Source organism: Oncorhynchus tshawytscha, unplaced genomic scaffold, assembly GCF_018296145.1.
Source record: "Oncorhynchus tshawytscha isolate Ot180627B unplaced genomic scaffold, Otsh_v2.0 Un_contig_4866_pilon_pilon, whole genome shotgun sequence".
Taxonomy (NCBI): Eukaryota; Metazoa; Chordata; class Actinopteri; order Salmoniformes; family Salmonidae; genus Oncorhynchus; species Oncorhynchus tshawytscha.
The window spans coordinates 345,705-358,706 of record NW_024609783.1 but is presented as its reverse complement, the minus strand read 5'-3'; the positions used below and the strand labels follow the sequence as shown (position 1 = coordinate 358,706).

Below are 13,002 nucleotides of genomic sequence, written 5' to 3'. Positions count from 1 at the left end.
TCAGCGCATCAACAGTATTACATCTAAGTGAGAAATATAAATGACTTCCTGTCTGAAAAGGCTCCGCTGGGGAACACGACTCCAGACACTGACTAGGCTTCTCAGATCATGATCAGTAGGGAGGGAGAGGAGGAGGGAGAGAGGAAGAGGGAGTTGAGGAGGGAGAGGAGGAGAGAGGGGAGGAGGAGGAGGGACAGAGGGAGGGAGAGAGGAGGAAGAGGGAGTATAGGAGGGAGGGAGGGAGGGAGGGAGGGGAGGGAGGGAGGGAGGGAATGGGGAGAGGAGGAGAGAGAGGGAGTGGGGAGAGGAGAGGGAGTGGAGGAGGGAGGGAGAGAGGGAATGGGGAGAGGAGGAGAGAGGGAGTGGGGAGAGAGAGGAGAGAATGGAGGAGGGGACTACTCCTATGAGACTGAGTAAGTGAGTGCATCTGGTTAACCTCACCCTGAGAGCCGGGTGGGCCAAACTCACACATTTGAGAGACCATTTAATTGGTTCTAAAGTGGAATCTCCACCCAACCGGGGCACCGGGCGAGCTAAAACAAGATGGGTGTATATGAGGGGTAGAGGTGGGGGTACAGGGTATATGAGGGGTTAGGGGGTAGAGGTGGGGGTACAGGGTATATGAGGGGTTAGAGGTGGGGGTACAGGGTATATGAGGGGTTAGGGGGTAGAGGTGGGGGTACAGGGTATATGAGGGGTTAGGGGGTAGAGGTGGGGGTACAGGGTATATGAGGGGTTAGAGGGCATATGAGGGGTAGAGGTGGGGTACAGGGTATATGATGGGTTAGGGGGTAGAGGTGGGGGTACAAGGTATATGGGGGTAGAGGTGGGGGTACAGGGTATATGAGGGGTTAGGGGGTAGAGGTGGGGGTACAGGGTATATGAGGGGTTAGGGGGTAGAGGTGGGGGTACAGGGTATATGAGGGGTTAGGGGGTAGAGGTGGGGGTACAGGGTATATGAGGGGGTAGAGGTGGGGGTACAGGGTATATGAAGGGGTAGAGGTGGGGGTACAGGGTATATAAGGGGTTAGAGGTGGGGGTACAGGGTATATAAGGGGGTAGAGGTGGGGGTACAGGTATATAAGTGGGTAAAGAAGTAGTGGTAACATGGGCGGGGCTAGATGTTCTGACAGCACTGCATCTTTGGTTTGTTCTCAGTGGGCTGCACCTGGATGTTGACCACATTGTTGCTAGGAGACATGTCGCTCTCCTGACGCTCTGACATCTGCTTCTGAGAGACGATTCGATAGATTTCTGATGGAGGGGAGAGGGAGAGATGATTAGGTCATATCCAGTCTGTCTTGCCAAGATAGCAGATCAAATCAACAGGTGTGACCACACACACACACACACACACACACACCTGTCAGAATGGTCTGGAAAGCCGTTTCAACGTTGGTGGAATCCAGGGCTGACGTCTCAAGGAAAGACAAACCGTTTTTCTCTGAAGGGAAACAAACAACGTCAGAAAATAAATTAGAGACTGTACCCGTTCTGGAACATTCCACAGGAATGAATGCAAGCATAAAAAGTGACATTAAAACATACATTTTTGTGAGACTGCAGCATCATCAATGAAGGAAAGAACAACAACAACAAAAGACAGAAATGTTATGTAGCTTTTTCAGTGTCTGACACTTGTTCAGAACGACGAGGCATCTCTAACCTGCGAAGGCCCGAGCCTCGTCGGTGGGCACGGCCCGGAGGTGACGCAGGTCACTCTTGTTGCCAACCAGCATGATGACGATGTTGGTGTCTGCATGGTCTCTCAGCTCTTTCAGCCACCGCTCCACATTTTCATAGGTCAGGTGCTTGGCGATGTCATAGACCAGCAGGGCCCCCACCGCGCCTCTGTAGTACCTGCACCATGACATCATCAACAGTGGACAAAGAGGTCCATTTTATCAGTAAAAGCCAGCGTACCATTATAGCCATTTTAACAACAGGGCACAATGAGCTTTACAGTACAGTACCCCGGTCTAGACCCCCAATGAGCTTTACAGTACAGTACCCCGGTCTAGACCCACAATGAGCTTTACAGTACCCCGGTCTAGACACAAAGAGCTTTACAGTACCCCGGTCTAGACCCTCAATGAGCTTTACAGTACCCCGGTCTAGACCCGCAAAGAGCTTTACAGTACCCCGGTCTAGACCCGCAAAGAGCTTTACAGTACCCCGGTCTAGACCCCCAATGAGCTTTACAGTACCCCGGTCTAGACCCGCAAAGAGCTTTACAGTACCCCGGTCTAGACCAGCAAAGAGCTTTACAGTACCCTAGACCCCCAATGGCTCTAGACCCTAGACCAATGAGCTTTACAGTACCCCGGTCTAGACCCCAAAGAGCTTTACAGTACCCCGGTCTAGACCCTCAAAGAGCTTTACAGTACCCCGGTCTAGACCCACAATGAGCTTTACAGTACCCCGGTCTAGACCCGCAAAGAGCTTTACAGTACCCCGGTCTAGACCCCAAAGAGCAAGTGAGACCCACAATTTACAGTACCCCGGTCTAGACCCCAATGAGCTTTACAGTACCCCGGTCTAGACTCTCACAAATAGAGCTTTACAGTACCCGGTCTAGACCCAAATGAGCTTTACAGTACCCCGGTCTAGACCCACAATGAGCAAAGAGCTTTACAGTACCCCGGTCTAGACCCTCAAAGAGCTTTACAGTACCCCGGTCTAGACCCCCAATGAGCTTTACAGTACCCCCAATGGTCTAGACCCGCAAAGAGCTTTACAGTACCCCGGTCTAGACCCCCAATGAGCTTTACAGTACCCCGGTCTAGACCCCAATGAGACAGTACCCCGGTCTAGACCCGCAATGAGCTTTACAGTACCCCGGTCTAGACCCCCAATGAGCTTTACAGTACCCCGGTCTAGACCCCCAATGAGCTTTACAGTACCCCAGTCTAGACCCTCAGTGAGGATAGTACTGTGTCTGACTGGACTCCTATCCACTAGGACATGATAGTACTGTGTCTGACTGGACTCCTATCCACTAGGACATGATAGTACTGTGTCTGACTGGACTCCTATCCACTAGGACACGATAGTACTGTGTCTGACTGGACTCCTATCCACTAGGACATGATAGTACTGTCTGACTGGACTCCTATCCACTAGGACATGATAGTACTGTGTCTGACTGGACTCCTATCCACTAGGACACGATAGTACTGTGTCTGACTGGACTCCTATCCACTAGGACATGATAGTACCGTCTGACTGGACTCCTATCCACTAGGACATGATAGTACCGTCTGACTGGACTCCTATCCACTAGGACATGATAGTACTGTCTGACTGGACTCCTATCCACTAGGACATGGTAGTACCGTCTGACTGGACTCCTATCCACTAGGACATGATAGTACTGTCTGACTGGACTCCTATCCACTAGGACATGATAGTACCGTCTGACTGGACTCCAATCCACTAGGACACGATAGTACTGTGTCTGACTGGACTCCAATCCACTAGGACACGATAGTACTGTGTCTGACTGGACTCCTATCCACTAGGACACGATAGTACTGTGTCTGACTGGACTCCTATCCACTAGGACACGATAGTACTGTCTGACTGGACTACTTTGACATTATGGGGTTTTGTGTGTAGACCAGTAACAAAAACATCTCAATAGAATCCATTTTAAATTCAGGTTGTAACACAACAAAATGTGGAAGAAGTCAAGGGGTGTGAATACTTTCTGAAGGTCCTGTAGAGATTCTTCATCTCCAGCTGCACAGGTCCCATGATGGTAGAAATTGTTCAAATTGATTTCAGTATTCCTTCATTTAAATCACCGGCCACTAGGATCGCCACCTCTAGATTATGGCTTTATACAGCTGGTTGAGTGTGGTCTTAGTGCCAGTATCAGATTGTGGTGGTAAATAGACAGCATGCAATGCCCCAATGGCCTAATGCAACGGCCTAATGCAATGGCCTAATGCAATGGCCTAATGCAATGGCCTAATGCAACGCCCTAATGCAATGGCCTAATGCAATGGCCTAATGCAATGGCCTAATGCAATGGCCTAATGCAATGGCCTAATGCAATGGCCTAATGCAACGGCCTAATGCAACGGCCTAATGCAATGCAACGCCTAATGCAACGCCCTAATGCAACGGCCTAATGCAACGGCCTAATGCAACGCCCTAATGCAATGCAACGCCTAATGCAACGCCCCTAATGCAACGGCCTAATGCAACGGCCTAATGCAACGCCTAATGCAACGCCTAATGCAACGGCCTAATGCAACGGCCTAATGCAACGGCCTAATGCAACGCCTAATGCAACGGCCTAATGCAACGGCCTAATGCAACGGCCTAATGCAACGGCCTAATGCAACGGCCTAATGCAACGCCCTAATGCAACGGCCTAATGCAACGCCCTAATGCCCTAATGCAACGCCTAATGCAACGGCCTAATGCAACGGCCTAATGCAACGGCCTAATGCAACGGCCAACGGCCTAATGCAACGCCAACGGCCTAATGCAACGGCCTAATGCAACGGCCTAATGCAACGCCTAATGCAACGCCTAATGCAACGGCCTAATGCAACGGCCTAATGCAACGCCTAATGCAATGGCCTAATGCAACGCCTAATGCAACGGCCTAATGCAACGCAACGCCTAATGCAACGGCCTAATGCAATGGCCTAATGCAATGCAATGCAACGCCCTAATGCAATGGCCTAATGCAATGGCCTAATGCAACGCCTAATGCAATGGCCTAATGCAACGCCCTAATGCAACGGCCTAATGCAATGGCCAACGCCCTAATGCAATGGCCTAATGCAATGCCTAATGCAACGCCCTAATGCAATGCAATGCAACGCCTAATGCAACGCCCTAATGCAACGGCCTAATGCAACGCCTAATGCAATGGCCTAATGCAATGGCCTAATGCAACGGCCTAATGCAACGGCCTAATGCAATGGCCTAATGCAATGGCATAATGCAATGGCCTAATGCAATAATGCAACCCCTAATGCAATGGCCTAATGCAATGGCCCAATGCAATGGCCTAATGCAATGCCCTAATGCAATGCCCTAATGCCCCAATGCAATGGCCTAATGCAATAGCCTAATGCAATGGCCTAATGCAATGGCCCAATGCAATGGCCTAATGCAATGGCCCAATGCAATGGCCTAATGCAATGGCCTAATGCAATGGCCTAATGCAATGCCCTAATGCAATGGCCTGATGCAATGGCCTAATGCAATGGCCTAATGCAATGGCCTGATGCAATGGCCTAATGCAATGCACTAATGCAATGGCCCAATGCAATGCCCCAATGCAATGGCCTGATGCAATGCCCTAATGCAATGCCCTAATGCCCCAATGCAATGGCCTAATGGCCTAATGCAATGGCCTAATGGCCTAATGCAATGGCCTAATGCAATAGCCTAATGCAATGGCCAATGGCCTAATGCAATGGCCTAATGCAATGGCCTAATGCAACGGCCTAATGCAACGGCCTAATGCAACGGCCTAATGCAACGGCCTAATGCAACGCCCTAATGCAACGGCCTAATGCAACGGCCTAATGCAATGGCCTAATGCAATGGCCTAATGCAATGGCCTAATGCAATGGCCTAATGCAATGGCCTAATGCAATGGCCTAATGCAACGGCCTAATGCAACGCCCTAATGCAACGGCCTAATGCAACGGCCTAATGCAACGCCCTAATGCAACGGCCTAATGCAACGCCCTGATGCAACGCCCTGATGCAACGCCCTGATGCAACGCCCTGATGCAACGCCCTGATGCAACGGCCTGATGCAACGGCCTGATGCAACGGCCTGATGCAACGGCCTGATGCAACGCCCTGATGCAACGGCCTGATGCAACGCCCTGATGCAACGCCCTGATGCAACGCCCTGATGCAACGCCCTGATGCAACGCCCTGATGCAACGCCTGATGCAACGCCTGATGCAACGGCCTGATGCAACGGCCTGATGCAACGATGCAACCTGATGCAACGCCCTGATGCAACGCCCTGATGCAACGCCCTGATGCAACGCCCTGATGCAACGCCCTGATGCAACGGCCTGATGCAACGCCCTGATGCATTCAGTGCTCAAATCTCAGACAGCTGAACTTTGAAATGGACAATTATTGTTTTAGGAAAGTAAAAACCAATAAAACAATAGGCTACGAAGTTTTGCATATGCGACACATCGAAACACAAGGAATAGTCTCATGTAATTAGTTATAGGCTGTTTTAAAGGATATGTAAATGAGGCTCATTTGACCAACATCCCTCGTTTATTGATGGCGCTGGCTGCATTAGTGGCAGACGGCCTAATGGCTTACACACCCAATGCAGACGGTCCTGTGTAGCTCTGTTGGTAGAGCATGGCAATGCCAGGGTCGTGGGTTCGATTCCCAGGACCACCCATAAGTAACATGTAAATGGTATATGGAATATATTAACTGACTGTAAGTGGAGTCTGCTAAATGGAATATATTACCTGACTAAGTGGAGTCTGCTAAATGGAATATATTAGATGACTAAGTGGAGTCTGCTAAATGGAATATATTACCTGACTATAAGTGGAGTCTGCTAAATGGAATATATTACCTGACTCAGCATCTAGGGGCAACTTTACCCTACAGCATACTCACGCCGAGGTGATAGCCCGGTAGCGCTCCTGTCCTGCCGTGTCCCAGATCTGAGCCTTCACCGTTTTCCCATCCACCTGGATACTGCGGGTGGCAAACTCCACTCCAATGGTGCTCTTACTTTCCAGGTTAAACTCATTCCGGGTGAAACGAGAGAGCAGGTTGCTCTTGCCAACACCCGAGTCTCCTATCAGAACCACTGGAACACAAAATTAATGGCTGATGGATTCAATGCAATAAAAATCTTTATTGACCCCAAAGGTCAGGGTTGGATTACACACACACACTTCCATTTTTCTCTGCCTCAAGGGCCCCTACGGTTTTGGCCCTTAGGGCTTCAACCCATGTAAGCTTCTGCATTAATCAGGCCCTGCCAGAAGGTCAATGTGTAGCAATTACATGAGGGATATGACATAGTTACATCAGGTGTAGCTACAAGATGCCATCACATAAAATATCTGACCACCACCATTCACTTTTGCAGTGACACTGTCAAACATCCACAGTGATGTGTAGCTAACGTTAATTCTTAGTCTTATGCTTTTTATGTTAAACCAACTTGAAATAGAAAACAACAAAACAGATAGCCACAACACATGACATATGTCACATTTAGATTAAACAGCACAGGAAAAAAAACACGAAAGGGAGATTATAACATCACATTATTTATCTACGGATGAATGTAGCTAGATAATAACCTATGTTCGTTGCATGTAGCTAAAATAACCAGCTGGCTAGCTAATCTAGCTAATCTAGCTATCTCGGGAAACACCCCGACCTCACTTAATCATACAAAAGTCAGCATTGTTTAGAAACGGCTGCTAACCTATTAACGTTAGGCGTTTGGGTACCTAACGTTGCAATCCAACTGCTTCACAATTTATGTTTATAATTTATCATCAATATGTATTTTTTTCGTTTATAAAACAAATAATGTATCAGAGCTATTCACACACCTATATCATACTTCACAGACACAAATGACAAGGTTTGACTGTTAACGTTGGCTAAACAGCTGCCTAGCTAACGTTAGCTACCTAGCTAGCTTTGCTATCGAGGATCATGCTGTAATGTTACCTTTAAACAGATAATCGTATTCATCATCTCTGGTTCCCATTTTCTAAAAGATAAATAGGAGTATTTCGTGTGTATAAACTGTTTAAAATGCGACGATTTAGCAAATAGATTTTGAAACACTCAGCTAGCTAACGGCGACGGGTCTGTTTTCAGACTGACACTTCCGGGATTTTGTTGTGACGTTGGCGAGCTATGGGAGGGGGAGCAACAAAAAAGCAAACCAACAGCCGATATTCATTGCTACGATATGAATTGCAGACACTTCAAATAAAAATGCACCAGTGAAGTACTAGTCCGCCACAGAAAATAACCACTACAGTGCAGTGGTATTCTTATTACGTAGAAAACAGTTATATACGTAATATGAAAGAAGTTGGAGCACGGGGTTCTATGGTGTAATGGTTAGCACTCAGGACTCTGAATCCTGCGATCCGAGTTCAAATCTCGGTAGAACCTATATTTTTTCTCTCATATCCACAGAGAAGACATGTTCTGATGAGAAAGCCGATCAAAATACACTACGTTTATAAAACATCACGAACACCTGCTCATTCCATGACTAACCAGGTAAATCCAGTTCAAAGCTATGAACCCCTTACTGATGTCACCAGGAGAAGACAGGTTAAATAAGGATTTTTAAGCCTCGAGACATGGAATGTGTTTCAGTGCTTTTCAACATGGTATGGTAGTAGATGCCAGTCGCACCAGTTTGAGTGTGTCAAGAACTGCAACGCAGCTGTTTTTTTTTTTTTACACTCAACAGTTTCCCGTGTCTACCACCCAAAGGACATCCAGACAATTTCAATCAAGAATGGTCCACCACCCAAGGGACATCCAGATAACATGACACAACTGTGGAAAGCATTGGAGTCAACATGGGCCAGCATTCCTGTGGAACGCTTTCGACACCTTGTAGAGTCTATGGCCCGACGAATTGAGGCTATTCTGAGGGCAAAAAATAACGTGTGCAATTTAATATTAGGATGGTGCTACTAATGTTTTGTACACTCAGTGTATACCTCCACATAAAAAACCCATGATAAAAACAAAGATTGGATTTGAAGAATAATGTGATTTACCACTAGGTGGCAGAATAGTTCTGATTAGGCTACCTTTCTAGTACTAAACTCCACGGGGGAATTATAATTATGAGAGGATCTAGGGCTAGGCTATCTACATTGAAGAAAAATATAAACGCAACATGTAAAATGTCGGTCCTATATTTCATGAGCTGAAATAAACGATCCCGTAAATTTCCCATATGCACAAAATGCGTATTTCTCTCAAATTTTTCTTCACACATTTGTTTACATCCCTGTTAGTGAGCATTTCTCTTTTGAAAAAATAATCCATCCATCTGACAGGTGTGACATATCATATGCTGGAGAAGTATGCTCTTCTCTGATGAATCCCAGTTTCAACTGTACATGGCGGATAGCAGACGTGTATGGCGTTGTGTGTGAGAGCGGTTTGCTGATGTCAACGTTGTAAACAGAGTGCTGCATGGGGGTGGTGGGGTTATGGTATGGGCAGGCATAAGCTACGGACGCCGAACACAATTGCATTTTATCGACGGCAATTTGAATGCACAGAGTTACTGTGACCAGATCCTGAGGCCCATTGTCGTGCCATTCATCCGCAACCATCACCTCATGTTTCAGCATGATAATGCACGGCCCCATGTCGGAAGGATCTGTACACAATTCCTGGAAGCTGAAAATCTCCCAGTTCATCCATGGTCTACATGATCACCAGACATGTCACCCATTGAGCATGTTTGGGATGCTCTGGATCTTTGTGTACGACAGTGTGTTCCAGTTTCTGCCAATATCCAGCAACTTCACACAGCCATTGAAGAAGAGTGGGACAACATTCCACAGGCCACAATCAACAGCCTGATTAACTCTATGCAAAGGAGATGTTGCCCTGCATGAGGCAAATGGTGGTCACACCAGACACTGACTGGTTTTCTGATCCACACCCTGATCCACACCCCTACCTTTTCTCTGTGAGAGCATATGCATATCTGTATTCCCAGTCATGTGAAATCCATATATGAACAGTAACTCAGTAAAATCTTTGAAATTGTTTCATTTTATTAAATAAAATAAAAAAATAAAAATGAAATTGTTTCATGTTGCCTTTATATTTTTGTTTTTGTCTGGGAAATTAACATTTTCAATAACACTTCACATTAAAGTATACTTACAATTATGTATAAAATGTATTATATGCATTTTATATATAGTCCTAAGCATTTTAATGTATTTTACCAGTACTTGTGTAGACTTGCAAGTCAGAATCTTCACATTCAAAATTGTATAACTTAGTTTGTAAAAAAAAATTATATATATATATATTAGTTTATAGATAGTGTAGTTCATACATGTGTTACACAGCTATAACACAATGATATGTTGTTTTGGTGCTTCCTATAATTACATAGGGTGACCCGACAGCAGCCAAACCAAACCCGCGCGACGCAACGTATCCTCCATCACAACCAAAATGGCGGAGGACGGAGCCGGGTCGGCGCCTTGAACACAACTGGCTACAGAAATATTGTAGTCTATTTCTAGATATCAACGGCTCATTCAAATATTGACTGTTTTTAAAAAAAAAATGCCAGTGTGTTTTTGAAGAAATCCCGCCGAAGTTGAACGACGAGTGAAATCGCGTTTGCTGGTGGTGTAAGTATAATGTTAATTAAACCGTTATTTTGTGAGGAGTTGATAAGGGGTTTAGCTGTGAGTTTGCTAGCTAATGTGAGGTAACCGGCCGTAGCCAGGCTAACTAGGGCGAACGGTGTTTTATTCCAGGCTGTCACTCTCCGTTTAGTGGGATCACCCCTAGGTGAATTTGAGCAGAATTCATGCAGTGAATTCACCGGATAACTGTCCAGACAGACAGTACCAGCCTCAATGTGTCCTGCTTTTAAAGCTGCGTTGTAATTGATTTAGTATCTCGTCGGCTTCTGTAATACCTTCATGCGTATGCAGATGACATGCCACAGGTTGCTGTCAGTCTGTCAAGGTGGTGGAAAACGGTGTGCATAATGAATATAGTTAGCTTTTATATTCGTGCCCCAGAGCATGGAATCACAGTATGGGACCCGTTTACAGGACCCACCTGTGTGGCTATGACTATGACCCTATGCAGGGACATAAGGATTGACTGATTGGTTATATAGTGCACATTCTAGTGTCACGAATAGATTTTTGTCTTGGACTATAATAAAGTAATGTGTGGGTCAGATAGTCTTAAAATAAAACTGAATATCTTCCTCTGTCAGATAATAATTTAAGCTGGGGGAGAAAACCATGTGTCACTTCTGCTTGGCAGAGCTATGTAGTTATTTGCTGGAGGCTTGATGGTGTGCAAACAGAGTACAACATGAACTACTAGCTCAAGATTGAGGAAACTGGCATCGTGGTTTTTGACTGAGGAAACAAAGTTGACCCTACTGTTTAGATTGAGCTGAAGTGAGTATAGTGGAAACGTGATTTAGATTTTGTATTCACTTGGATGTTTTGGTGGCAAAAAAAAATAGAAAGTATGCTGTTTGTGCTTTGGAAACAGCTGTATGGAAAGCAGATGTGTAAAAAAAACGTCTCCAAATTCTTGCATACTGGAATGATGGAGACATCAGATATGAATTAACTTTAGGCTATTAAAGATGGATTTCATCATATGTATTTCCTCACGAGAGATTAAAGTGATGACACCATACAGGACAGACAAGTCAGATCAAATCATACCGTCACACTCTGACAGGAAGATAGACACAACCTACCCATGTGATTTGGAAACCTCACTGCCACTTATACCAGAGAGGTGTTTATATATTCACTCAGTAAACTGCACAATTCCTCTTCTGGATCCAAGTCAACAGTCTAGATTCTATCTTATCATATTCTATTTTATTCTATCCTGTGCGTCAATAACTAAGCTAATCCTGACAAATATTGTCAGTGTTCAACACAAACTGAGTTGTCATGATTTATTTAAAATAGTAAAACAATTGTTGGAGAGAGAGAGAGACAGAGAGAGAGAGAGAGAGACAGAGAGAGAGATAGAGAGAGAGAGAGAGAGACAGAGAGAGAGACAGAGAGAGAGAGAGAGAGAGAGAGAGAGAGAGAGAGAAAGAGAGAGAGACAGAGAGAGACAGAGAGAGACAGAGAGAGAGACAGAGACAGAGAGAGACAGAGAGAGAGAGAGACAGAGAGAGAGAGAGAGAGAGAGACAGAGAGAGAGAGAGAGACAGAGACAGAGACAGAGAGAGAGAGAGAGACAGAGAGAGAGAGAGAGAGAGAGAGAGACAGAGAGAGAGAGAGAGAGAGAGAGAGAGAGAGAGAGAGAGAGAGAGAGAGAGAGAGAGAGAGAGAGACAGAGAGAGAGAGAGAGGACAAACGTAAGCAGTCTACCATGCCGTGTCTGTTCCCGTTCTAACCAACGGTGTCCCTTGTATCGGAATGTTAAAAGGAGGAAAACATGTTGACCTCGCAAGGAAAAACACTGTCACACGTGAGAGAGAAATACGTGAAGGTAGTCAGTCAACAGTCAAGTCCTGCTTTTGAACCACACAGCATGAAAATTAGAGTTCCGGAAGCAGGGAGTTAGAGTTCCGGAAGCAGGGAGTTAGAGTTCCGGAAGCAGGGCTCGGGGCCCTGGTCAAAGTAGTACACTACATAGAGAATAGGGTGCGATTTAGGACCAAGGCCTTGCCAAAGCCCAGGGGTCCTTTCTCACTGTGCAGAGAGGCAGCAGCTGCACCACTGATGGGGTTCAAAGCAAAGGCAACACCCTGAAGATAGAAGTTCAGATGTCAGTGTCCAGGGATAGGACATATTATAGGAGAACCAGACTTCATATAGGGGAACCAGTACATACATGAGAATGTAGCCTAGTTAGAATAGAAGATGATGCAGAATGTAGCCTAGTCAGAATAGAAGATGATGCAGAATGTAGCCTAGTCAGAATAGAAGATGATGCAGAATGTAGCCTAGTCAGAATAGAAGATGATGCAGAATGTAGCCTAGTCAGAATAGAAGATGATGCAGAATGTAGGCTACGAGAAAGACTAAGTAATGTATGAGATTTCTGTCTTCTTCAGCAAAGATAACAGATATCAAATCAAATCAAATTGTATTTGTCACATGTGCCGAATACAACCTTACAGTGATATGCTTACTTACAAGCCCTTAACCAACAATGCAGTTTTCAGAAAATAAGATGAACAAATAATTAAAGAGCAGCAGTAAATAACAATAGTGGGGCTGTATATAGGGG

The 13,002-nt window shown here is 45.7% G+C and overlaps 2 protein-coding genes and 1 non-coding gene across 3 annotated transcripts in view; 2 read left to right on the top strand and 1 right to left on the bottom strand.

Annotated features, from left to right (window-relative positions):
* Positions 1-988: 988 nt before the first annotated feature.
* LOC112239007 (ras-related protein Rab-11A) lies at positions 989-7,881 on the bottom strand. Its single transcript, XM_042318034.1, has 5 exons — positions 7,714-7,881; positions 6,637-6,832; positions 1,667-1,860; positions 1,364-1,444; positions 989-1,254 (listed from the first exon to the last, which is right to left on the bottom strand). Exons 1-5 carry the CDS (start codon positions 7,751-7,753, stop codon positions 1,118-1,120), a joined length of 648 nt encoding a protein of 215 aa, XP_042173968.1. The 5' UTR covers positions 7,754-7,881; the 3' UTR covers positions 989-1,117.
* Positions 7,882-8,097: 216 nt separating this feature from the next.
* trnaq-cug lies at positions 8,098-8,169 on the top strand. Its single transcript has one exon. It is a non-coding gene; the product is annotated as a tRNA-Gln (tRNA).
* Positions 8,170-10,197: 2,028 nt separating this feature from the next.
* LOC112237185 (C-myc promoter-binding protein) overlaps positions 10,198-13,002 on the top strand; it is a 133,216-nt gene continuing 130,411 nt past the window's right edge. The window contains exon 1 of the mRNA XM_042318030.1: positions 10,198-10,403. The gene's annotated coding sequence lies outside the window, so the exon portion shown is untranslated. The remainder of the gene's footprint in view (positions 10,404-13,002) is intronic.